Source organism: Morus notabilis, unplaced genomic scaffold (assembly GCF_000414095.1).
Source record: "Morus notabilis unplaced genomic scaffold, ASM41409v2 Scaffold256, whole genome shotgun sequence".
NCBI lineage: Eukaryota > Viridiplantae > Streptophyta > Magnoliopsida > Rosales > Moraceae > Morus > Morus notabilis.
The window spans coordinates 141,708-167,308 of NW_010367627.1; the positions used below are offsets into that span (position 1 = coordinate 141,708).

Here is a 25,601-nt window from a genome sequence, read left to right on the forward strand (position 1 = left end):
TTATTAACCACTCTTTGATCAGAACAGATCAACTAAAACAAATTAAAAAAAAAAAGAGACAAAATTAAACACGAAGGCAATAAATTTCACATTAATTTTTAAGGGTCAATTTATAAAAATTTCATTTTATTTTATTTTTGAAACAAAAGTAGTGCCTTAATTTATTTCTCTCAATATATAAAGATGAGATTACAGAACAATACTTAATTTAGAAATGAATTACCAGTGACCAAGAAATAGATAAGCCAAAAAAATTAATCGTGCTAATATGGGCAACATATTTCCTTTTACAAGATAAAAATACCTAAACTATCACAGCCCATATATGGCGCATGAGATCATCAATATCTTAAATAAATGGATTCTTCATGAGCTAAATTAACAATTTCTATATTTTCTTTCCACTACAACTTGAGTGCATGTGTTTCAATAAAATATGTCAATTAAATCAAGTCGCGCCTTAATTTCACTATTGATCTTTCTCCAAATACCATTCTTTTTAACTTTTGTAATTACTTATATATATATATATATATATATATATATGTGCGCGCGCGCAAAACAGTGTACTCCTAAAAGTATTATAGTGTGTTTGGTAAGGTGGAAAAGAGAGAGGAAAGATTTTGTAGAGAAAAATGAAATTTTAAGTTGTTTGGTAGAGAGGAAATGAGGAAGTAAGGAAAATAAAAATTCATGAGGCCCACAAATTTTTAATCTTTCTAACTTTGAGAAGAAAAGAGGAGGAAAAAAGTTTGACAGAAAAATGAGATGTAAAAAAATAATTTTAACCTTTACCATTCATTATATTTTTATTTGTATTAGGGTATTATTGTAAAATGCCTTAAATTTGATATTTTCTTTTCACTTTTTTTTTTCTCTTCTACCAAATAACATGAGAGAAAACTATTTTACTTCCTTCACCTGGGTATTTTACTTTACTTTTCTTCCTCTTTTCTATCCATCCTACTAAACATAGTATTAGTATTATCCAACACTATAATTAATGTATGTGATGCATGCGCTGATATTATGCATATATGTTTTTATATATCTATAATTCATATGAATATGTTATTGTGTATATGTATACATAATGGTCAATTAACTAGCCTCTATGCTATAGTCTCAATATCTCTTATTAATATATAATGGTGAGAAGTATATTATAATATTTCTTTAACATAATATTAACGCTAAAAAGGTATAATCAATTTTGAGAAAACTAATTAATCTCTTGATGTTATATCGCAACATTTTTGTAACATTGACTATATATAATAATTGTGAGATTCTAAATGTAAGATCTATAGTAAGGTTATAATTGTGCAACACTACAAGAAAACATACTTTCCCGCGACTAAAATTCTTGCTACCAAAAAAAGTTAGTTGCAAAAGGCCTTTTTTTTGCGACCAAATTTTGTGTCGCTAAAAGTTGTGTAATTTTGTGTGTGTTTTTCTTTGTATTTTCTGTAGCTTTGATGATTTTCTGAAATTTTATGTATTCTAGCGACTATGACGTTGAAATTGCCACCTAATTCCAACAGTTCTTGGTCGCTATGATGGCTGGATACCGGTATTATGGTCGGATACTGGTGGGTATTACGGCTGGATACTAGTAACTAGGTGGATACCGTTGTCGTTTAGCCATTGTCGCTACTTTTGGTATCGTGGCTTGATATCGACTGATATTTATAGGGTATATTTGATATTCTAAATATAGTGTGATGGCATAGATGTGCTATTCTATATGTAATATGAATGATGATTTATTTCTCTCTTTATTGTAAACACATTAAATAAAAATTTATCTAAATTGAAATTGAAACGAATAAGTTATGACATTTTTAACATAAAATTGAAGAGAAAAAAAAAGTAAAATTCTAATTGCTTTTAATGTAAAAAACAATTTGGATTGTTAGAATTTAAAGAGAGAGAAAAATCGTAAAATCAAAGTTTTGAACCATTGTTAATAGTATTGTCCTTATTCTTTGCCGAACATCAATTTGAACTCTAAGCTACAATCCAAAATAAATTTTTTAGTTTAGATTGTTGAAACAAACAGCACGTTATTAGTCTTAGATTGACATATGCTAGGGGACTGTCATTTACAATGAGGTTTTATAAAATTTGTTACAAAACTCTAATAACAGTTTTTAATACTTTATTCAAACACAGTTAAAATTTTATTTCTAATTTAAATTTCAATTCATTTACATATCTAAATACCGGTTTAAATTACAAGTTAAATTAACACAATTCATATTAAATCTTACATTCCGAATGCCGGACCAAATAAGACTTAAAACTTGTGACAATTTTATTTAGGTCCTGTTCATTTCACCAATTTGAGTTTTGTTACAGTAAAAAGCTTTAAAAAATAGCCACATTTAACTTTTTTATTACGGTAAAAAGCTCTCACATAAAATCACATCTCAACTTAAATTAAAAATTCAAATCAGTGAACTAAACGGGCCCTTAAAGTCCATCATGTACAAACATAGCCCTGAATAAGCTACGCATTCCCGTACAAAAGAAAAAAGGGAGAAAGAGGAAAATAGGCTAAGACTTGAGATGAATTAAAATTAATAGACCAATAGTTTATATAAGTTAATAAATATGCCAAATCACTGTTTTTGTCCATAACTTGTCTAGTTATGAACCATAACTTGACAAGTTATTGTCCATAACTTATCTGGTTATGAACCCTAACTTGACAAGTTTGTTAATAATTTATCTGGTTATGAATCATAACTTGACAAATTTGTCAATAACTTATCTGGTTATGAACCATAACTTGACAAGTTATAACCTATTAATTTCTATAACTAAAAATTGGCCTATATACTTTCTTAAGCTTTTCATATTGGTCTATTTCTTACTATTTCTCAAGAAATTCTTAAACTTTTCATATTGGCGTATTTCTTACTATTTCTCCAGAAAAAACAGCCACGCGTGGTGTAGTAACGGTCTCCCAATGATGTGGCGGTTTTTGGGTAATTTAAAATATACATGCAAAAAAGAACCGACCAAAATCCTCTCAAATTCTCATATCTCTCTCTCCCTCCTCCATTTCTTCTATGTTTCTCTCTAGATTTCGCAGCCATGAAGCGCTCCATACAGCCAAGACATGCGATCCTAGCTCCTGAACAAGTGTTATCAATAGTCTCCTCATCCGCCTTGGTGGAGAGCTCCGAATAAGTTTCTTCAGAATCGATGTTACTTCTATCTTCTTCATGATTTGAATTTTCGCTTCTCTTCCTCTTATTGATTCCTGGAGATACCCAAAAAAAAAAAAAAATTTAGAAGATTGTACATATTGAAAGATTTGTCAAATTAATTAGTCTTTTTATTATTATAGCATTCTCGCTTGGCAATAATTCTATACCCTAATTTTAATTTCAAGGTCTAGAGCTCAAATCCCTTCAATCCTAAATTTAAAACAGAAAAGAATTCTTTTTCCTATCTGATCACCCTACATTAAAAAACAAAAAAAAAAACAAAAAAAAACATATATGTGGAGTATTTCTAGAGTCACCTTGTGTAGTCACATTCTTCTTCTTCTTCTTGGAGAACTCACGGTTATTGTAGGCCTTTCTCAAAAGCTCTTCCATATCACTTTCCTCCGTCGCTTCAGAGTCTGTGCCGAAATGCACACCCTCCTCTTTTGCATCATTTTCATCTCGAGTATCCGAGCTTCGCGGCGCAAAATTAGTACTATGGGAATTGAGGAAGTTGTTGTGTGCGTCGGCTAAGAATTGTTCCAACAATATGTTCTTGTGGATTTCCCTTTCCCTAACAATACGGTCACTGCGTGATGATGAGACAGTAATGTTAGTAGTAGGTGGTGTACTACAAGTCTCTTTTGGCTCGCTGTCGGAGCTCTGTGAATTCGGATGTGCCGGTGGTTTCTTCATCGTCGTCCCCGACCTCGTTCTCTTACGCTCGTGATCACCTCCCTCAACCTGAATATACAAATATAAAAATCATTATTTTAACTAAATTAAAATCATTAAGGTGACGTTTGGTTTATTTATTCAGAATCATGATTTAGAATCATTCTTATTTTATGTGTAGTTTTTGTGAGAGAAAATATTGTAAAAAATCATGAATCATAATTCAGAATCAAAAACGAATATAGGAAACAACGTCCCCGCACATGCATTGCAAGTGCTTCCAACCATTTAATAACACTAAAGGAAGAAGAAATATGAGCTGGTTAATTTATATTACCTTATTATTGGAAAGTCTGTTATTCTATCATGTGTACTTCCTTTCTTTAATTTCTATTTAGTTTTAGTAAGCAAAAGTTATGTGCTTCTTCCATTATATATATATATATATATACACACACACACACACACACGCACACACGCACAATCTTTGTTTAAAATTACTGTTATTGATTATGTATTCTTACGGTAGTTTTGTTTAATAAACCGAAGAAAGGAAACAAGCAAGCTTCTGGAAACTCTGACACACCCGTACTAGGTTAACTCTCATTAGTGCCTCAATATCCCAGTTACCATTCTAATTATATATAGTACTTCAACTATATATAGAAACAAGAGTAACTAAAACGTGTTTAGTCAGTACGTATATGTGTATTCAAACACCTCACATTTGATTAAAATAAGACGAATTGAAGATTATATTAATAAATATCAGAAATAGTAGAAAATAAGTCAATATGAAAAGCTTAAGAAAGTATATAGGCTAACTTTTAGTTATCGAAATTAATATGGCATAACTTGTCAAGTTATGGTTCATAACTAGATAAGTTATGGACAAACTTGTCAAGTTATGGTTTATAATCAGACAAGTTATGGATAAAAACCGTGAATTATGGACAATAATTTGTCAAGTTATGGTTCATAACTAGACAAATTATGGACAAAAACAGTAATTTGGCATATTTATTAACTTATGTAAACTATTAACCTATTAATTTTAATTCATCTCAAGTTCCCTATTAATATTTGTCTAACAAGTCCTCAAAAGAAAAGTAACAAAACCTGGAAATTAAGAAGAAAGGAAAGATAACTCTAAACTAGCAAATCGCAAACAAACAACCAAGAAAGACAGCCTAAAATGATATCTCTGATGATCTCTTCGAGTAAGAAGAAAATAACCCTTGAAAACTTTTCTTTGTCAACCCGCCTAGGAATAACCTATGGTCTAATATTGCTAGACAATATAAGTTCATTTTCCACGTTTTCTTCTTTTCAATTCATATCAACTCAAATCCTCAATAATCTCACTAATTTCACATGTATAAAACTTTAACAAAAAAATACTCCTTTAGTTTCTAGATTCAAAAACTATAATCAGCAACTGTTACGAAACGCGTTTTTGAATTTAAAAAGGCACATTCTTGAATACTAAACTGAAACAAATACTCTACTCAATTAAATACCCAATTTTCAGATTATAGAACAACCTGCAAGCCCTAAATAAGTTTCTCACTCACCGAAGTATTACTCTTGTTTTGCGTCCTCTTTTGTTTGTACGGATTTTCCTCATAGAGCAAAAAGTTGACAACCTCCACAACCGATCGAAGCGACGTATTTGATTCGACATGATGATAGTACTGCAATATTTAATATATGAACCTCATCAGTAATTTATTCTTTTTCCCCTCTTTTTGTAGAGTGAACACATTTCACTGAGTTGTTTGTATTTACCATAACTAACTGATAAGAAAAAAACTCTTTTCAAAAAGATAAGAGCATTATCTATCAGGAGCAAAAGAAAAATTCAACAATGAACTATAAATTTTCCATAGGAAATGAGTCAATGACAAACAAATATAAAAACGGAAAATTTGGTAACCTTTTGCTTCTAGATATACGTATCATAGTTTTTCATTTTGGCACTTACAATTGCAGAAATCAAAGGGGAATCTAGATTCATAACCTAAGATTAGACAGATTAAATTCTTTACTGAAATTATTAATGTAAAGACAATGCTAGTGATTAATCATGTAAATCCCCTCATCAAACATCTCACTCGTAGAGACTTCTACAAACATATATATATATCAACCATTTTCATTTCCATTATTTAGGGCTTCAATGATAAGCAAAACCCCTTTAAAAAATAAAATTAAAATTAAAAAAACGCCCTTTAAGAGAAGAGACTCTAAATGTCAGTTGCACAGAAAAACATATCAACTATTTTCAATTTAGTAGTTACAATTACCAATTTTCAAAGAGTACTCAACTACAAATTGTAACCTAGGGTTTCAACAAATTCCCGATTGATACAAAAAAAGTACAAATATAAATCTAGATCTTGGACAAGATTTTTTAGAAGATATATATACACACAAACACACACACGCAATACAATGGTATATATTGATTGAAACAATTTTTTAGAAGATAATGCAAGTAATTCAATGGTATATAATTAGGATGTCATCCAGTAAGCAAAGCCGTTTCCAAACATTAAAAAATAAAAAATAAAAAATAAAAAATAAACATAAATCTCTTGCGCATAGAAAAATCCAAGCTATATATAAGCATAAATCTTCAATAGAAAATTGATGGAAACGAATATATATAGGAGTTTTGGATCAACTATCCAACTAAAATATTGTGTGTGTGTGTGTGTGTGTGTATATATATATATATAGAGAGAGAGAGAGAGAGAGAGATGGCAGTTTTCGCACTTTCCATTGCCAAATTTTAAAAAGGATCTGAAAACCCAATTTTAATGAAAACTAGAGTCATAATCTAAGATCAAATAATTAGTTCTTGATTGAAACAAATAAAGTAAGATATATGTAATGCAAGTGATTCAAATAATCTATATGCTTTGGATATTCTAGTAAGCAAACCCCCTTTCCAAACACAAATCTCAGGCGTACAGAGAAATTCATGCCACAAACAATATCTTTCATAGAATATTAAGAAAATATGCAAATCTAAATCGTGGTTTACTTTTCAACTACATAGATTTCATTTTAGCACTTCTGATTGCAGAAATCAAAGAGGGAACAAGATTCACAACCTAGGGTTTCAAGAAATTAGTTAGTTCTTGGTTGAAACAATATAAAGATAATGCAATTTCAACTATAAATAATTAAGATGTTATATTTATTGATTATCAATGTGAAATTATTAATTTTTACCGTTTCGTAACGCCTATTTATTCTCTGTCTCCGTTCTACTCTCCAGCCCTTAAGTCTTCGAGAGAAAGAATACAGAAGTTGATTTTGGGCAGTTCCTATTGTTCTTTTCTCTTCAGGTAATGATAACTGGAGTCGAACAATACATGTAAAATAAACAATTACATTATCAATAATACTGCATATATGAATCAAGGTTTCTACTCTTTTTTTTATTTTTATTTTTTATTATAAATAAACTGAAGGGAGAATCCTTGTGTTTCTACTCATTAGGCAGTTCGAATGAAACCGAGACCTCCCCAGTGAGACTTGTTGCGTTTCGCATTTTCATGTTCAAAGGTTGTGGCGGCCGTGAGGATTTCTCTGTCATAAACTGCAAAACCCAAGAGTTTGCAGAGATTGTTTCATCTACTAGTTAAACTTCTTGTAGAAATAAGCATATATCGGTATAAATGTCATGCCCCCCTTTTTTTTTTTGAGGACTTCACAAACACTATAATCACATGGATCTAAAGAGAGATTAATTAGTTTGAAAAATACCGTGTCGAGTCTCATCTCAGCACTTTGCACATCACAATCTTCAGGCAATCTATAGGATAAAGGGACAGCTTCTACGACTTCATTTTTAGCACTACTTGTACTACTTGATGCTCTACCACCCTCAACTACTGGGGAGCTCGCTTTTACTGATTGCTATTGTTATTGAAAATGAAAATACAGTAGTAAATATTTTTCTCAAGTACCAAAAAAATTGGTGTAATACAGTAGTAGCTAACATTTCATACATATTGCTAGCAGTAAATATATTGAAAAAAAAAAGCAATAAATCTTTGAATACATCATAACATGTGTAGTAACAAGACATGATTATAATGATACTTACAGTAACCATTTTTTTTAAGTATCTTGACTAGTTGAGCATGATGTTGAGCTTCTTGCTCTTTGAGAAGATTACTGGTTTATCAAATTTTTGGGGGACATAAGGCACAATTTCCCGGCCAGTAATCTCAAATTTCCTGATCTCATGATCACTTGGATTTTGCAAAGAACTACCCTCAAAACCAGACATTTTAACCTAAGGAGATAGCTGATTTTTTTTTTTTTTTTTTTTTTTTTTTTAAAAAAAACCTTGAATGTTTTTTTTTTTTTTGAAGAAAGACCTGGATAGCTAATGAAATTGCAGTAGAAAAGAATAGGCTATCTTGTACTTATATAGTGGGTTGTTCATTTATATAGTAAGTTGATGTTTGATCTTACATATTTAACCACTCAATTAAAAAGAAACGATGATGATTTTTTTTCATTGAATTAGTAGAACCAATGAATAAGATCTCATGTGGTTATAGGCATAAATTAATGACTGTAATCTCATACATGACTAACTTTAAATGTACGTAGATTTCAAATCTCCTTACTTCTAGAGTTCAAAAACAAAAAATATACAAATAAATAAGGTTCTTTATAAACAAGATAACGTTTTAAATGTTTAAGGAATGATGTAAATTCTTTTCCTTTTTAATTTTAATATTAACTATATCAATCATTTGGTGAAAGGAAAGAGAAAGATCATAGAAAGAAAGATAAAAAACTTAACAAAAAAGCCATCGAGTGCGAATTACTAAAGATTTCAATGAATTGGTATCTTGATAGTGTTGGATTATATGGTAAAGAATTAATATCCCTGATTTCATATCTATATCCCCGATTTCATGATATTGATATGGTAAAGTTTGATAAGGATTACAATTTACATGGATTATATATGGTAACCTCTTCAGCCAGTCAAATACTATTACAACTTCTTTCCAGCAAACAAATAAAATTATATAACAACCTCTTTTATTAAAAGTAGATATCTTTCGGAACAATTTTTGGGTGTATGTATGTATGTGTGGACGAGTTTTCAATGGTTACATTTCTATCGGTGGTTACCATCAAATATTGAAATCTGATGACATGGTGTGATAAAAATCTAATTTCATTAAATGTCATAATTTTTTTGGTCAATTATATAATTTATTATAACCATCGAATTAATATCTTACAGCTAAAACAATGAAGACGGTTAAAACAATGATACTCATTGATGATTAAATATTGAAGTAACCATTAAAACCACACTCATATGTATATATATATATATATATATGTATATTCCTGAAGCAGTATATATATTTGCTATAGTATCCCTGAATTTGTTTTCCATTTAAAGAGGCATGGAATAACTTTTAGAAATATAAAATTACCCTTAAGTACTTCCCTCAAATAATAAATTTTTTTTAAAATAAAAAAAAGTACCCTTGAGTTTCAGCTAAATATCACGCTTATATTTATGCTTTTTTGTAATTCAGATATATTATCTATGTTTTTAAACTATACTAAAGTTATCATTTAAGTTTTTTAAAAGATTTTTTTTTTAAAAAAAAAACATCCTTTCCTAATTACTATTTGAATATTTTTAGCCATTATTATTTAATAATGAATTCTCGTGATTCAAAGATAAAACATCATTGGGATAAGTATCCGATCGAGTAAAATTCAAAATAAAAATATCTATGAAAATGCTTAACCTAAATTTTCAAATATGGAACTTGTAATAAGATATAATGCGACGTATCGTCATATACTGCAAGGATAATGCTATAACACCAACTCAACTCTTAACTCATATACCAACTCATGAGAGATCTTATTGATAGATATTTTAAAAGATCATTGTATCAATTAATAAAGGTATGGGTTCTTATTGGGTTGCATTATTTCATTTAATTACTCATGCTTATTTCAAGCATTGTTGTTTTAAGATCTGAATCTATTATTCATTTAATAGAAAGTATTGTTGAATATTCTCCGAATAAAAGCAAGACTCTGGTTCTTATGGGAGGTTTATTGATATTAGACATTTTGAGGCAATTATAGACCTGAATCAATTCTGATTGGTCAATATAGTTGAACCTTTAGCTATGATGAAGGGGTTGCAGAGATTACTTTTACTGCACCCAAGGATATTTAATCTCCTAAGCCTAATGCTGTAAGAAAGAAAGCATTATGGAATTTTAAGAGAGATTACGAAGCCTGGCTAAGTATTTACATACGAGACCGTGATGTCGCCTTCAAGTGGACGATATTTTTTCAGCCGTCATTTATTTTGCAATTACCAATAAAATTATGACATCTCATGAGTTAGCATATAAATTAATATTAAAATTAGTGTCGTTAGTATTATTCATATTATATGAATAACTAACGCAACTCGTACACATTTGCATAAATAAAAGTTTCAAATAATAGTTGGAACTATATTATCCATATTATCTGAATTGTTTACAACGGAATCTATTAGCATTCTCTAACAGAGAATTCGTTTTTTTTTTTTTTTTTTTTCCGCGGGGGCAAGGCGTGCAAAGCGTTTCCCACGTTTCTCCCCCCACATTAATCCTTTTTTTTTTTTGGTTTTCTTTTCCCCTTTTTTTCTTTTTCTCTTTCACTTCTTTCTTCCCTCCCTGATTTTCCCTATAATACATTTTTTTTTTCCCATTCTAAAATGTGACCCTCATATTTTTTTTTCTTCTCATATATGTCCTAATAAAAAGATTTTTTTTTTTTTTTATGAAATGACCCTCCCAAATACTTTTTTTTTTACTATATATGCTCAATATTTTTTTGTTTTCTTTTCCCTTTTTAATTTTTTTTTTCCCATCACTTCTTTTTTCCCTCCCTTTTCCCCTCTGCAATACATTCTTTTTTTTTATCCTTTCAAATGTGACCCTCATAAATATTTTTTTGCCCTCTAATTGTCCTATTGAAATAATTTCTCTTCATACATGTTCTAAGTAAAACTTTTCTCTACGAAATGACCCTCTCAAATATTTTTTTACTCTATATGCCCAATAAACAATCTTTGCTATCTTGTTCTCAATGTATCTTTATGGAAACATTTTATCTGCAATTTTTTCTAAATAAATTTCTTTCATGTATGACACTAAATAATTTTTTTTCCTAATTAGCCTAATTAGAAAAAAAATTTCCTTTAATGTTGCTCTATTTAATATTTTTTCTACTGAATTTAATTTAAAAAAAAAATGATAAAAAACATGAACTATAAAATTTTTTAAAAGAATTAGGACCTCCATATCGAGAAAAAAAGAAAGAAAAGAAAAATGTTGAAAAAGCACGTGCAGAGGTCGTGTTTTACAAACTAATATATATCGAATGGAAATATAAAGTTAGTATTTCAGAACTATGTAAAGTTAATTTCTTAGATCTTCACAAGAGTGATATCTCACTGTCTCCAATTATCTTTGAATCGTCCAAAACTTTGAAGATACTAAAATTCCAAGGTTCTTCAGTAATATAACACCTCTATTCGATCATCGACCATCATCTTAATTTCTTCACCTACACCCTTGTGTTTGACTTATCCATTATTTTGTCAAGGGATTTAACTTGTATTGCCATAAAGTGAAAAGGGCGTTCTTCTCCACCCCTCTTTCCTTTTTATTAGTGCTACAACAAGAATGAATTAATACATCTAGAAGCATAACACATATATTGTATATGCAACAGATTCTATTATCGAGTTTGCAACATATGTTTGCCACGCTTCATCACCATCAACCTCTAAACACTTCTTCACATCGTTCAATCCAAACCACTCTCATACTTAGCATAACAAATGTATCATACTGTACGTACTTTTTCTCCAAACTTTCATTTTGGAGGCTATATCAAGCATAGCAGGGCTAGTGACTGATTTGAAAGATTATTTTGAATTTTGGGCAATCATAGCATTAATAAAACTGTAGTTGGGCCAATAAAATTTTAGAAATAGGTTAAATATGCTCCGGAGTCTTTAGATTTAAATCTAGAGATATTTATGAATAGGCCAACATTTGAAACTTTTGGAAGTAAATAATTAATTTATCTGTTGTTGCAGGGAAAAATCTCACACTCCATGTCAAACATTAGATCACCGCCACGTGGCACAGTTGAAGGATTAATGGACATGCCAGCTCAGAATAAAAGTATTCACAAAATGAAACTTGGTAGAGGCCGGCCGCAAGATAACGCAGGAGGTCGATCGTACAAAGGACTGGAGATGGACAAGAGATCGACTGTACAGAGGCGTCAAGATAGATGAGAAGTCGACCTCTGCAGATAGACGTGAGCAGAGATAGCTTGATAAGCGCCTAAGGAGCCGATTGCATTCAGCTCGAGGAAAAATTAAACTTGTAGGATATCTTACGTGACTTGTAGGTAAGCGAGTTGGTAGGGAAGCAGGAGAAAGATCACTATTGACTGGCAGACACTCCGCCCGCCAACGGCTACATCAAAAAATATGAGATGATGAGATAGAATGTAATGATGAAAATTACAAAAATCGAGGGGAAATAGAACTAATATATACGAGAAACAATGGTGAGCCAAGGGGGCTCACAACTGGTCAGCAAAACTTGTATTTGGAGTTTATAGTGAAAATTTTTTCTCCTCACAGTGGACATAACCCTTGAACTACAAGAGTGAACCACTAAAATTTTGTTGTTCTTTCCCTCTAATTATCTTTAAACAACCTCCTCAAAGTAAGATTAAACAACTAAAGTCACGTTAATCACTTAAAAACTTAAACTAATTCAGTTGACAAATTTCCACCGTACACCTGTTACAAAATAATCGGCCGTGTTTAATTTTAAACTTTTTGTTTTCTGATTTTACCCTTTTATAAGGTTTTTTAGTTTTTTTTTGTCTATTCTTCTCAAAAACTCTCTTTCTCTTTCCTGTCTCTTTCTCTCTCACAATATCCTCTTTCTTCCTCTCCCATGTTTTTCTCTCTCCTCTCTCCTCCCTCCTTTCTTTCGCTCTCTACTACCTCCTCTCTCACGATATCTTCTCTTAAATTAATAGGTTTCTAAATGAAGAAGATAAATTCCTTCTTGAATGTTACATTACGTGTCTTTTTTTTTTATGGTGCAGATTTTTTTTTTTTAACTTTAAGTAAATGGGCTTCTTAAAATTTGTGTTGAGTTCTTTAAAAAAATAAAAACAATGTGACCTAAAAGTATTTAGATTTAAAAATTCTACATACATATATATATATATATATATAAAGCACAAAAATGTTTTATGTGAGAAAATTCAAAAACTACCCCTGAATTTTAACTAAATCCAACATTACCCTATGTTTTTTTATAAGTTAAGTATCCCTTAGGTTTTTAGATTATCCAAAATTATCTCTTACGTTTTTCTAAAGAGTAAAAAAATAACATTTTAATTGATCAACATTTTAAAAATATCAAAAATAACCTCCATAAGTATTTTTTAAATATTATTTTAGACATTAATTATGTAAAATTTTTAAAACATAATTTTTAAAACTAAATAATACAAGAAAACAAAAGAGTCAACATGTTCGAATGACCGCAAGACAGTATTAAGTATAGGAACGAGACCGACTTAACAAGTCCAAATCCACCAGTTGTATATCAATGGCAAGGGCACAAAATTTTGTATGGAGCTAGACCAATTTGATTGGTTAACTTTTAGATTTTTTTTTCAAAAAAAAAATTTATTTTATTGAAAGTTTTGCCTATTTTTCTTTAAATTTAGTTTCTTAGTTATTAGTTTTTAAGATGATATTTAAATATGAATAATGCTATGAACACCAACTTAAAAATTAACTTTCATTAATAGTGGATAGTGGAAGTTGGAACAATAGAAAGGGTGAGAGAGAACTGAAAGAAAACGAGGAGAGGAGAGAGAAAGGGTAAGTGAGCAGACATAAAGATGAGAAAGAAAATGTATGTGAATAGAAAAAATTAAACGAAAAGGGGGTATGTTAGGCAAAAAAAGTGTTAAATTAAAAGTAATGAGTTACATATGAGGTGGAATTACATATCATATGCCATGTAGATTGGTACTCAAAAGTTGATTTTTGAGTTAGTGTCCCTAGCATTATTCTTTGAAAATTGAACATTAAGGTTTTTTTTGTTGTTGTTATTTTCAACAATTTCATCACTTAAAGGGTTACATTTTACTTCTTCTAAAAAAACTTAGGATATAATTTTGAGATGATTTAAAAATATAAAGGACACTTTTTAGATGATCAAAAACACAAGAATAAGTGTTGGATTTACTTAAAACTGAGGGGGTATTTTTTGAATTTTCTCATTTGATGTCGAGCACTTCCATCTAGTTTAAATATTATTAAGTTAAGAATAAAGAAAACAAAAAAAAAAAACAAAACAAAACAAAACCCATTACATTATATAGATTTGCTTCTCATTTTTTCCCTCTTTATGCATCTAACCAACTAATGTTTTAAAAATTGTCTAACTAATATTTTTAGAAAGAAAGACATTCAATAAACTCTGAATATTATACATAATTAGTAATTTAATAGTCATGTCATCATTTCTATTAAAAAAATTTAACATAATTAATATGGATAGGGAAAAATTAGAGTCAAATCACAGTTTAGAGGCACAACATATGCATATTAAAGTTTACGAGACATGTTGATAAAAGTAATAAAGTTTAGAAGGATTTATAAATATAGAATGGAAAAGTTAGAAATATGTCATAGTTCAGAGGGCACAACATGTACATATTAAAGTTCGGAAGGCATGTCGACATAAAAATTCAAGAGAAATTTATAAATTTTGTCCTATTATCTATTCTTTGTTTTGGCTTTATCTGTATCAAATAGTAGATATTCCTATTATCTATTTTGGCTTCATTTAAACATTTTTTTTTAAATTCGTATGAAAAACGTTAATTTTTAAAATTATATGAAAAATGGATTTTAGTCTTGAACTGCCAACATACTCCTCTCCCAAGTATGAAAGACTAACATCTGTAAAAACAATAAAATAATATAAAATAAAATGTTGGTGTATATATATATATATATATCAATATTTCTATTAAAAATAAAGTTAATTATACAAATGATCCATGAAGTTTACCCTCAATCTCATTTTGATCATTGACTTTTAAAATGTCTCACAATTAGTTCCTAAAGTTTTATTTTATTTCAGTTTCGGTCTTTTCATTAGCTGAGTGTTAAATATTGACAGAATCTGTTTAAATGAGGACTAAAATTGAAAATAGTTAAAATTTAAAGACAATAGTGGAAATTAATTTTTGTGTTTTGTATTATTCTAGTCTTAAACTTTAAAATTTTCCAATTGTAACCCTTAATTTTCACAGATTATGTCAAATATTTAACACTTAATTAACAGAATGATAGAAAATAAAACAAAACAAAACCAATTGTACGGCGTTTTAAAAGTGAAAGATTAAAGTGAGATTGTGAGTAAATTTCAAGAACTATATGTTAAATTAATCCTTTATCATATGAAGGTCCAACTTTTTATCTTGAGAAGTACAAATAAAATGTCACTTTTAAGAGTTTTATTTGTTATTTTTAAGGCTACTTTGGTTATTTTAGGTTAAAATTAAGTGTTGATTGATGTAACGTATGAATTGGTATATTAAATGAAATTTGAAAGAAAACGTTTGTTGAGATCAAAAGTCAAAAGTATACTTTCAAAATAAACCTAAGATGTAAGGCACAAAAAGGTAAATAAAAAAAAAACTGAGAGAGTATGTTATTTGTTGAATGTTCAAAAAGCAAGTTAGGAAAAAAAATATTATAGAATAGAAAATATAGCTTCCTTTTATGATATTTGTCACTGACAATTTAATCAAATTATGAAAAAGATATTCAGTTTATGTGAAAATTATTGTTTTAAAACCAATTAATGCATTTTATTCTACTATAGGTAAGACATTACATTTCATCAAAATTAGACCGTACGTATATTACATTTTTATTGTCAATAAATTGAATGAAATTTGGAATAGTTTACAAATTTTTTTGGAAGGAAATAGTTTAAAATTTTTGCAAAAGCAAACAAAGGGAAACTTTTATCTTACATTAATTTTATTGTCTAAATCTATTTTAATCCTTATTTTGTGCTAATGTATTGATGTTAGGATGCTTATCTATCCGTACGTAACTATTTTCAAGTTCTATCCCTTTTGTAAACAAAATTTTCACTAGATTTTATTAGGAAAATTGTGTCATAAAGCATTTTCTATTAACCATTTTAAGCAAATTGCAGAATTCAAAACAATGAAAATAAGCCAAATTTTTAAAAGTATTAGTTGTTAGTTTACCATTTTACCCTTGACGGCACGGCGACTTCTCTACGAGGATAGAAGCTTGACGGCACGGCGCTGCGCTTCTTATCTTCTCCGACGACGCGATTCTCAATGTTGTCCGGGTACACAACGGAGACAGGTGGAGGATTTCCTTCTGGGTTATGGAGATATAGTGGCTGCTCAACGCGAGGGAAGTTAATGACGGCGGAGAGAGATAAGAGTACAAAAAAGCGTTTTTCTTTTTTCTCTTTTTTTTTTTTTTTTTGGAGCAGAAAACATATTTTTAGATGAAACGAAAAAGAAAAGAAGAGAGAGTATCTGTTGTTTAATTTGAAATGTTAAAGGTGTGATAATTTTGGTATTTTACTACCTCTTCTTGAAGATTATGTTATTAATTTTCATTGATCCCTTAATTAGAACATTTTCCTCATTCTCCCGAAAAAAAAAAAAAATATATATATATATATATGTAACAAAATTACTGTTACCAAACACGTTTTTTATTTTTTATTTTTAAAAATAAAAAACAAATGATACTTACCAAACATTTATTTGTTTAGAAAAAATGAAAAACAAAACCAAGAAAAAGTATTTTGTGTTTCGTTTTAAAACAAAAAACAAAAAAAAAAAAAAAACCAAACGGTTCCCTTAGAAAGTAGTCTAATAAATTTGTTAGAAGCCCAAGAAAATAACTACCTAGAAAACCAACAAATTTTTGGAATAGAATTCATGGATCCTATAGAATTAGACAATACTAGAAGAATAATAAATAATTGAAAGAAAGAGAAAAATAGGCAAAGACTTCAGATAAATTAAAATTAATAGGCTAATAGTTTACATAAGTTAATAAATATGTCAAATTACTGTTTTTGTCAATAACTTGTCTGATTATGAACCATAACTTGACAAGTTTTTGTCCATAATTGTTCATAACTTGTCTAGTTATGAACCATAACTTGACAAGTTTGTTCATAACTTATCTGGTTATGAACCAGAACTTGACAAGTTATAACCTATTAATTTTTATAACTAAAAATTGACCTATATACTTTTTTAAGCTTTTTATATTGGCCTATTTTCTACTATTTCCCTAACTAATTTTGTAAACACACTATATCAAATCATAAGAGAAGATAATTTTAGTAGCTAATGGAAGATATCAGCTATCTTAGAAACACTCAGAATTATTTAAAGGAATTAGATACTAGAATAAGAAATCTAAACGAAAGAGCAACATGATTTAATAAACAATTAAGAAGAAATAAGTATATTAGGAAAAAAAAAAAAAAAGAGAAATAAACAACTAACGGAAGAAGTGGGATTAGCATTCATAGAATTGGAAAAAGAACAATTTAGGCCCCGTTCATTTTATTTATTTGAGTTTAGAATTTAAATTTTGTTAAAGTAAAAAGCTCTCAGAAATAGTCATATCTAATTATTTTGCTACAATAATAAGTTCTCATATAAAATTACATCTCAACTCAAATCAGTAAACTAAACAGACCCTTCAAAATAACCCGCATCAGACATTAGACTTTAGTGAATATTGAGATAATAGCATACCAAAAAGAGTTTACCAAAAAGTAGGTACGTTAAATCGTACTTGACTTTGTGGGTACGCTAAATTAGACTCACACTTTTAAGGTAACTAGTTAGATGAATAAAACAAAATATTTAGATTTAGCTATAACTAAAATGTGTAACATAAACATAAAATTATATGCCAATAGATAATTATAAACATAAAATTCATTCGGAGAACTAATTATTAGTCTTGCGGAAAATATAAAAAGGAAAAATAATAGTATCTAGAGTATTATGGAACATTTTCTTAATTACAACGAAACGTGGAATAAAGATTCAAAAGATCTTAGAAAATATGAATTATATAAAGTCTCAAATTAATGTAGGACAACAAAAGATTATTGCAACTCAGAAAAAGATTGGTAATAAAAAATAGCAAAGAAGACATTAGAGATTTAATAACAGCCATGAATTTATCTCAACCTAAGAAAATTGAACTTGAAGCCCATAGATTATTAGAAGCAGCCAATAACAAATTAAGAGAAATAGAAAATAATGATAAAGGCATCCATAATATTCAGAATCAGTTAAAAGATGCACTAGAAGAGATTATTAATATAGTATTAAGATGAACGAATACAATATAGCCTTAAAAAGTAGTTCTACGTACTCTATAAAAGTAGAAGGAAGAAGTTCCTTCGAACCACAATAGAAGCTACGCGTATACACAAGCTGAGCACGGTGAACCATTTTCCCAGCACAATCTAGAAAAATAGAAGATACAGATTTAGAAACTCAAACAGAACATAGAAAAATAGAAGATACGTAATTAAAATAAAAAACAATAGAAGGAAGTGTGTTGGCCGCAGAAATAAATTTAAAAAGACTCGAGCAACTTAAAGTAGAACAAGCCTATCAAATTCAAAAACTATGAAAAGCAAACCAGATGTTGATAAATTGATAAAAGTAGCCAAAAAAATTCAAATATTAGTAGAAAATCCCATAAAACATTAGGATAGAAACGAAGAGCTAGCAGAAATAAAAGTAATAAATTCAGATTTCATAATTAAGACAGCAGAGGTTAAATACACTCTTTAAGAGTAAAAAGGAATTTGAAACTCAAATTAAAGAATTACTAGACCTCAAAATAATAAAACCTAGTAGTATGTTGAGAATTGTGTCCTAAGAGTATGAGATGTAATAAGATATTTATTATTTATTTTTTCTCGACCTCCTCAAACTTGATGTAACCCCCTTCTTGTCCCAATGAAATTTTGAATAACTTTGAACTAATTCTAAACTCACGATGGTACCGATTGAAAATAACGAGATTCATTTTGGAAAGAAGTAGGAGAACTCAAAGTATGACATTTAAACTTCTAGAGAGAAGGGAGAGCATCTCTCTCCACAATGCAAACTACATGGGCATCAATTCTCATGTTTGAAAGCACGTTTCTCATATTAGTCTTGTAATTATAGTAAATACTTTTGAAATTTCATTATAGGAAGGATCTTCACCATTGTAATCAAAATTATTAGATATTGCCTCATCACCAATGACCATGAAACATGTGCTCGCAAGATCATGAACGGCACAATTCGGATTAGTAGACTGCTCTTCCTTCAAGCGGTTTCTTTTTCTTGTCTTGCTCTACTTACTGTCAAAAAAAAAATGAACTATTAAAAAATGATTGTCCAATGAGGAAAAAAAAGCACCAAACAATTGAACTAAGAACTATTAAAAAATTTCAACGCAAAGCGACATTTTCACATGAAACAATAGACGCCCTAACGAAGAAGAAGATATGACCTACATCAAAGAGGAAAAAAGTCACAGATGATCAAAAACCACAAGGGTAAAAAAAAAAAAGCCTTTTTTTTTACCCACATCAAAGGGAAAAAGAAGCAGATTATAAGAAACCCCCAAAAGTGATAAAAGATCTTTTTGGGGAGGACTCTTACAAAAATTTTCCAGAGTTAATGGCCTCCTATTACAAACCCACGCAAAAAACCCAACTGAAACAAGAGATTACCGGCATGAACCAGATTTGCATATTCCATTCACGGAGTTCACGAGAACCATCTCCACGATCAGCTTTCTCTTGAGAGGGTTCGCAACTAAAATTCTCAGTATTAAAAGACTATAAACCTCATGAGACAGTCACAGATAAAGAAACTTGCAGTTATTGAAAGGTTAAAGACATAAACATTCTGAAAGAGGTAACTCTAACTAAACTAAATTTTTCATTTTCAGAAAATTGCCAAAAAGTTCGTAAGGAAATTGACGAATATCTTCCTGGAAAGCAGCAGAGACGCACCTAATGTCCGCCATCAATTAGAATGTTTTTTTTTTTTTTTTTTTTGAAACAGAGAAAAAGTTTTAGTGTGCAAATGAAGGAAAGAATTTAAGCTAACTAGGAAGAAAGAAATTCAAGGTCCTAGAGTTTTACAAGTTGAAGCACAAGACAAACATCCAACGCTAAAAAGAAAACTGGTACCTGAGGATCAAATAGCAACAATGAGGCCTTCAAGATGAGGTTTTGGTCTCAATATCTTGACCAGTATCCCTTCAAGTATCCCTCCAAATAAAAACGTAAACCCGGTATTGACAGGCATAAACCACCTTTAATTAAGACAACAACCAGTTTGGTGTTTTGTTTAAAACAATTAAAACGTCAAAGAAATCGATGTCAAAAGTAGTATGTAATTATGTGTACTTCGTAGCAGAGTAAAACATTACCATGAAATAATATCCTCGAGTTTGACGGTCTTGGCCAGACTAGCGAACATGAGCAAAGGAGTGAAGACCACAAACACTATTTGCATTTAAGATTTATTTACTAACCATGAGGCCCCTCTTTCCTTCTCAGAAAATCAATCTAATTAACAAAAAGCTAATTAGCTTTAAGAAGCTGACATGATATAATGTGTGTGAAGAAATTGGCCTTGTTCAAGGACTTTAGAGAATCCGCGGGAAGAAGATTGCCGTAAGAGGTAGCCGTGAAAGCTCCCAACATGACCACAATCAGAACTTGGGCATGGATGCCACCTCTAAGAATGTCAAGACAAACTTCTCTTCTCTTTTAGTTTCTTTCCACGATATGATCTCTCGATTCTCGACTCTCGACAAACACCAACCAGCCTTTAACTTGTTTGTTCCTGAATAATGTTGGCTTTACTCTCGTGTGTTCTTCTAATAATATACAATACATTACAAACAACTTTGTATATATACTGTAGACATGTTATCAGATTGTCTTCCGTCTTTTTTTTTGGGGGGGGGGTTTCATCAATTCTATTAGTTATTTATTGTGTAGGTTCATGGATGATATGGATTTTTGACTATGGCTTCACTCAGCAACCAGCTTAAACAATCAATACTTATGTTTCGTTCAAAGCATACTTGATCAGCATCCCTATGAGATTCTTCAACAGCTTTTGACAAATCCTGAACACGTTTTTCAAATGCTTCCACATTTGATGATTTAAAATTGTTAGAAAAGTCTCCGTTTACTGAGCCACTGGCAGCAGACTGAGCTTTAGAGTAACGCCGTAACATGACATCATTTATATGTGTTTGAAGAGCAACAAAAATTTCTTCCCCCCTACATGGTGCAGAAAAATCAGAACTTCCATAAAACCATAAAACTATACAGAGTGGCGAAGCTTGACAACTTGTAAAAGAAAACCGGTGTAAAGTTAGAAAGAAGTTTGAACCTGCTTGGTTTTAAATTGAAATACATTGCAGTGCGGCATCATCCCTTCCAACAGGATAATTGCCCAATATATAATCATGTTGTAACTGTGACAATATAGCCAGGCATATCAAAACTGAAAAAGAGTTGTTCGATGTAATGTTCGCACTTGACAAGTTTCGTACGTACTTGATCGGTTCACCTATTACCGTCTTCACAGATCATTCTGCCATCAAGTATCTCCTTTCTAAAAAGGATGCTAAAGCGCGACTAATTCGGTGGATCCTTCTGTTGCAGGAATTTGACTTGACCATTAAGGATAAGAAAGGTGTTGAGAATGTTGTGGCAGATCACTTATCCCATTGGACTTTAAGGACTCTACTGATGTCCCTGCCATCCGAGATGACTTCCCCGATGAACATCTCTTCGCGGTCACTAAGCTGCCTTGGTATGCTCACATCGTCAATTACTTGGTGACCGGTGAACTTCCTTCTGATTAGAGTGCACAAGATAAGCGCAAGTTTATGGTCGAGGTGCGTAATTTCTTTTGGGATGATCCGTACCTGTTCAAATACTGCCCCAATCAAATCATGAGGCGTTGCATTCCTGATGACGAGATTCTTAGTGTTTTGAACTTTTATCATAACGATACCTGTGGTGGTCACTTCTCTGTGAAGAAGACTGCCGCAAAAATCTTGCAGTGTGGTCTTTATTGGCCCACTTTGTTCAAGGACACTAATGAGTTTTGTCATTCTTGTGTGAGGTGCCAAAAGTTAGGTGCTCTGTCCCGACGTCATATGATGCCCTTGAACCCAATTCTTGTGATAGAGATATTCGATTGTTGGGGGATAGATTTTATGAGACCTTTTCCACCTTCTTTTGGTTACCTCTACATTCTCCTTGCTGTGGATTACGTTTCTAAATGGGTAGAAGCCGTGCCATGTCGAACCAATGATAATGCGACAGTTGTGAAGTTTTTGAAAGAGAATGTGTTATCCAGGTTTGGTACTCCGTGTGTTATCATCAGTGATCAAGGCACTCATTTCTACAACCGATCTTTTGAAGCTCTCATGTGAAAATATGGAGTCATTCATAAGGTTACAACCGCCTACCATCCACAGACTAATGGTCAAGCTGAGTTGGCGAATAGAGAGACTAAACAGATTCTGGAAAAGACGGTAAATCCCGACCGTAAGGATTGGTCTTCACGTCTTCTTGACGCTCTCTGGGCATACTGTACTGCTTACAAGTCCCCTCTCGGGATGTCTCCCTATAGGCTTGTCTTTGGGAAAGCCTGTCATTTACCTGTAGAGCTCGAACATAAGGCTTATTGGGCTATCAAAGCCCTTAACTTCGATCTTAGTTCTGCAGGTATTAATCGTAAGCTCCAACTATCAGAAATTGAGGAGCTGAGAAATGATGCTTACGATAATTCCAGGATCTACAAGGCGAAGATGAAAGCAGCACATGATAAACAGATCCTGCGAAATAACTTTGAGCTGAATCAGAAGGTGCATCTCTATGACTCCCGTCTGCATCTCTACTCAGGTAAGTTGAGGTCGCGGTGGACTGGTCCATTTATGGTGAAACAAGTTTTCCCCAACGGTGCTGTCGAGGTCGAAGACCCGAGCGATGGGAGAGTATTCAGAGTCAATGGCCAGAGACTGAAGTACTACATTGAGCGTGTGAGCCAGGCTGAAGAGATCATTCTCGAGGCTCCGGTTTACCAACCTTGTGGAGTTTGTTTTCAACACTTTTGTATCATATTTTTGTTTCTTTGTTTTGTTTGGTGTGTTTTGTGCGCTTTTATTTTCAATTTATTTTTGTGTGATTTTATATTTGTTTGTGTGTTTTAGAGATTCAGTTCATGAGGCTCAGCTTTGTTCCAATGTTCATCATCCAGGTGTTCTCTTTCCATGTCTTCTTCATATTGCATATATTTTTAGACATTGAGGACACTGTCTGATTTTGGGTTGGGGGTGGTGAGCATATTTATGCGTGAGATTAATTTTTGTCTTGTTGTTATTTTGAGTCAAAATTTTTGCGAGATTATCTGGGTATGATTTCGAAATGCTTGGTTTGAGTCAGTTTTTGCTATCTTAATTACCAAGACATGATTTCCAGAGTTATTTTTGAGCACATGCCAAACCTTGTGGTAAGATGGTTGTTAACACATTTAGTTGAGAAAAATTCTCGAGTTTAAGATTTTTATTTTTGGTGAGTTGTGAGAGTTGAGAAAACAACTTTTTGAACTTTCATTGATCTTTTGAGTTGGTTGAATCATTATTGGAGCTTCGTTACTTCACTTGCGACATTTGCTTGAGGGGTGATTTTTGGTTAGAAATAATCTTTAGAATTGAGCCAGGTGTTGTAAATATTTATCATTTTTTTTAAATTTTCTTTATCAATAAAAAAAAGAAGAAAAAAATAGAGCAAGAGCATCATTTTATCGTCAATGTTTGGGTAGTTTGGTTGCACTCACATCTTGCGCTGCATAGCAACCAATCAAAAGAATGCCTTACTACATCAGCTTCATCAAATGTATGTTGTCTCTTGCCTTAAAAAAAAGAAAAAAAAGAAAAAAAAAACAAAAACAAAAACAAAAACAAAAAAAATAAAACAAAGAGTGTGTATATTTGTTTGTATTTTTTTCAGTTCTTTGTTTGTTTATGAGATCTTCCTTTTGACCAGAATGAAATCCCAAAAGCTTGTTTATAGTTTGAGTGATGGCTTGTTCCAGACATGTGATTTGCCTATCGTTTGATCAATGTTTGTTTATTAGCTTGTCCTTAAATTGCCTTCTTTTACTTGAGCGTTGACTGATTGACTTCCAACTCCATGAGTGAAAATCCCTTTGCATTAAAATATTTTCGACACCCGTGAGGTAAATAATAACACCCCGAAGAATTAAATGAGATTGATTAAAGTAATTGAGATTTATTAGTGTGCCTGATCTGAATTAATTAATTGGTTATTAATTCATAAATGTTTCTTACGTGTAAATTTAAATAATTCTAAGGTATTTAAATATTCTCAGTATTTACATTTTTACCCAGAAGTGTATATGGGCACATTCCTGGACTGTTATTTTAAAATAATTGGACACCTATTTTCATTTTCTTTTTCCTTTTCTCTTTCTTTTCTTTCCCTTCCCGTGCACTCTTTCTCTCACTCTCACTCTCACTTTCTCTCTCCCATTTTTGTCTCAAACCAACCGGATTTCGAACCAAAAAAGGATTTCAAGAAGTTTTCAATGCCAAGAGAATGATTCGAGGTAAGGTTTCTGAAAAACTTCTCTTGAATCTTAGATTTTCGGATTTAAAAACTTATTTTTGGTTCGAAATGGATTTTGAGTAAAACTATGGTAGAAATTAGAGATCTTGGGTTCTTTGGACTTGATTTAGTGCCTAAAACCCAGATCTAGTGGTTGTCCCTTGAGATATTGTGATTTGGGACTGGATTTGCAGGTTTTCGGACTGATTTTGTGAGTTTTCTCGCACTGGTATTCTTCACAGGTCAACCGGATTGCATTGACCTGACCGGTCGACCTGTTCGGTCAACCGGATTGCACACCACCGGCCAACCGGTGGTGTTGCACTGTTCTGTCACCGGTCGACCGGTGTACATGGGGTTTGACCCCATTTGGCCTGAAAATGTTGTTTTGAACTCTGTTTTCGAGGAGAATCCAAATTAGCTTCGTTTGGGGACCTATAATGAATGAATTAACATATTTAATCCATGTTTTAAGATTGAAAACCCTTGGAATGATGATTTGAAACATGAAATTGTTTGTGAAACCGGTAATTGAGTCAAGGCACACTAATAGGAAATCAAAAGGATATAATTGAGTTTGAATTACTTTAGGAATGAGATTGAGATCCTAAAGTGTTGTTTGCATCAGTGCTAGCTGAGGACTCGGATTGAGTGGCTTGAGGAAGCGGAAGCCGGAATAGTGCACCGCTAGCCACAGGTTTGATAATTATGAGGTAGGATTTCTTACCATTTTCCTTGTGAGCATGATTTTAAAAGAGTTTTGGCATTACAAATGTTTTAAAGAAAAGAGATTGTTTGCGAAAGAAAAATATTTGAA

The 25,601-nt window shown here is 31.2% G+C and overlaps 1 protein-coding gene across 1 annotated transcript; it reads right to left on the reverse strand.

Annotated features, from left to right (window-relative positions):
- Positions 1–1,981: 1,981 nt before the first annotated feature.
- On the reverse strand, positions 1,982–8,199 carry LOC21404143. Its single transcript, XM_024175464.1, has 6 exons — positions 8,086–8,199; positions 7,671–7,823; positions 5,468–5,587; positions 3,536–3,962; positions 3,028–3,271; positions 1,982–2,015 (listed from the first exon to the last, which is right to left on the reverse strand). The coding sequence occupies exons 1-6, from the start codon at positions 8,197–8,199 to the stop codon at positions 1,982–1,984; spliced, it is 1,092 nt and encodes a 363-aa protein (XP_024031232.1).
- Positions 8,200–25,601: the final 17,402 nt, after the last annotated feature.

Bases quoted from the DNA above. Each gene is read 5' to 3' on its own strand.
- LOC21404143 (XM_024175464.1), bottom strand. From the start codon at position 8,199: ATGTCTGGTTTTGAGGGTAGTTCTTTGCAAAATCCAAGTGATCATGAG. The intron at 7,824-8,085 runs GTAATCTTCTCA...CAATAACAATAG, and splicing joins CCCAAAAATTTGATAAACCA to CAATCAGTAAAAGCGAGCTC. The intron at 2,016-3,027 runs GTCGGTTCTTTT...TTTGGATTGTAG, and splicing joins GAGAATTTGAGAGGATTTTG to CTTAGAGTTCAAATTGATGT.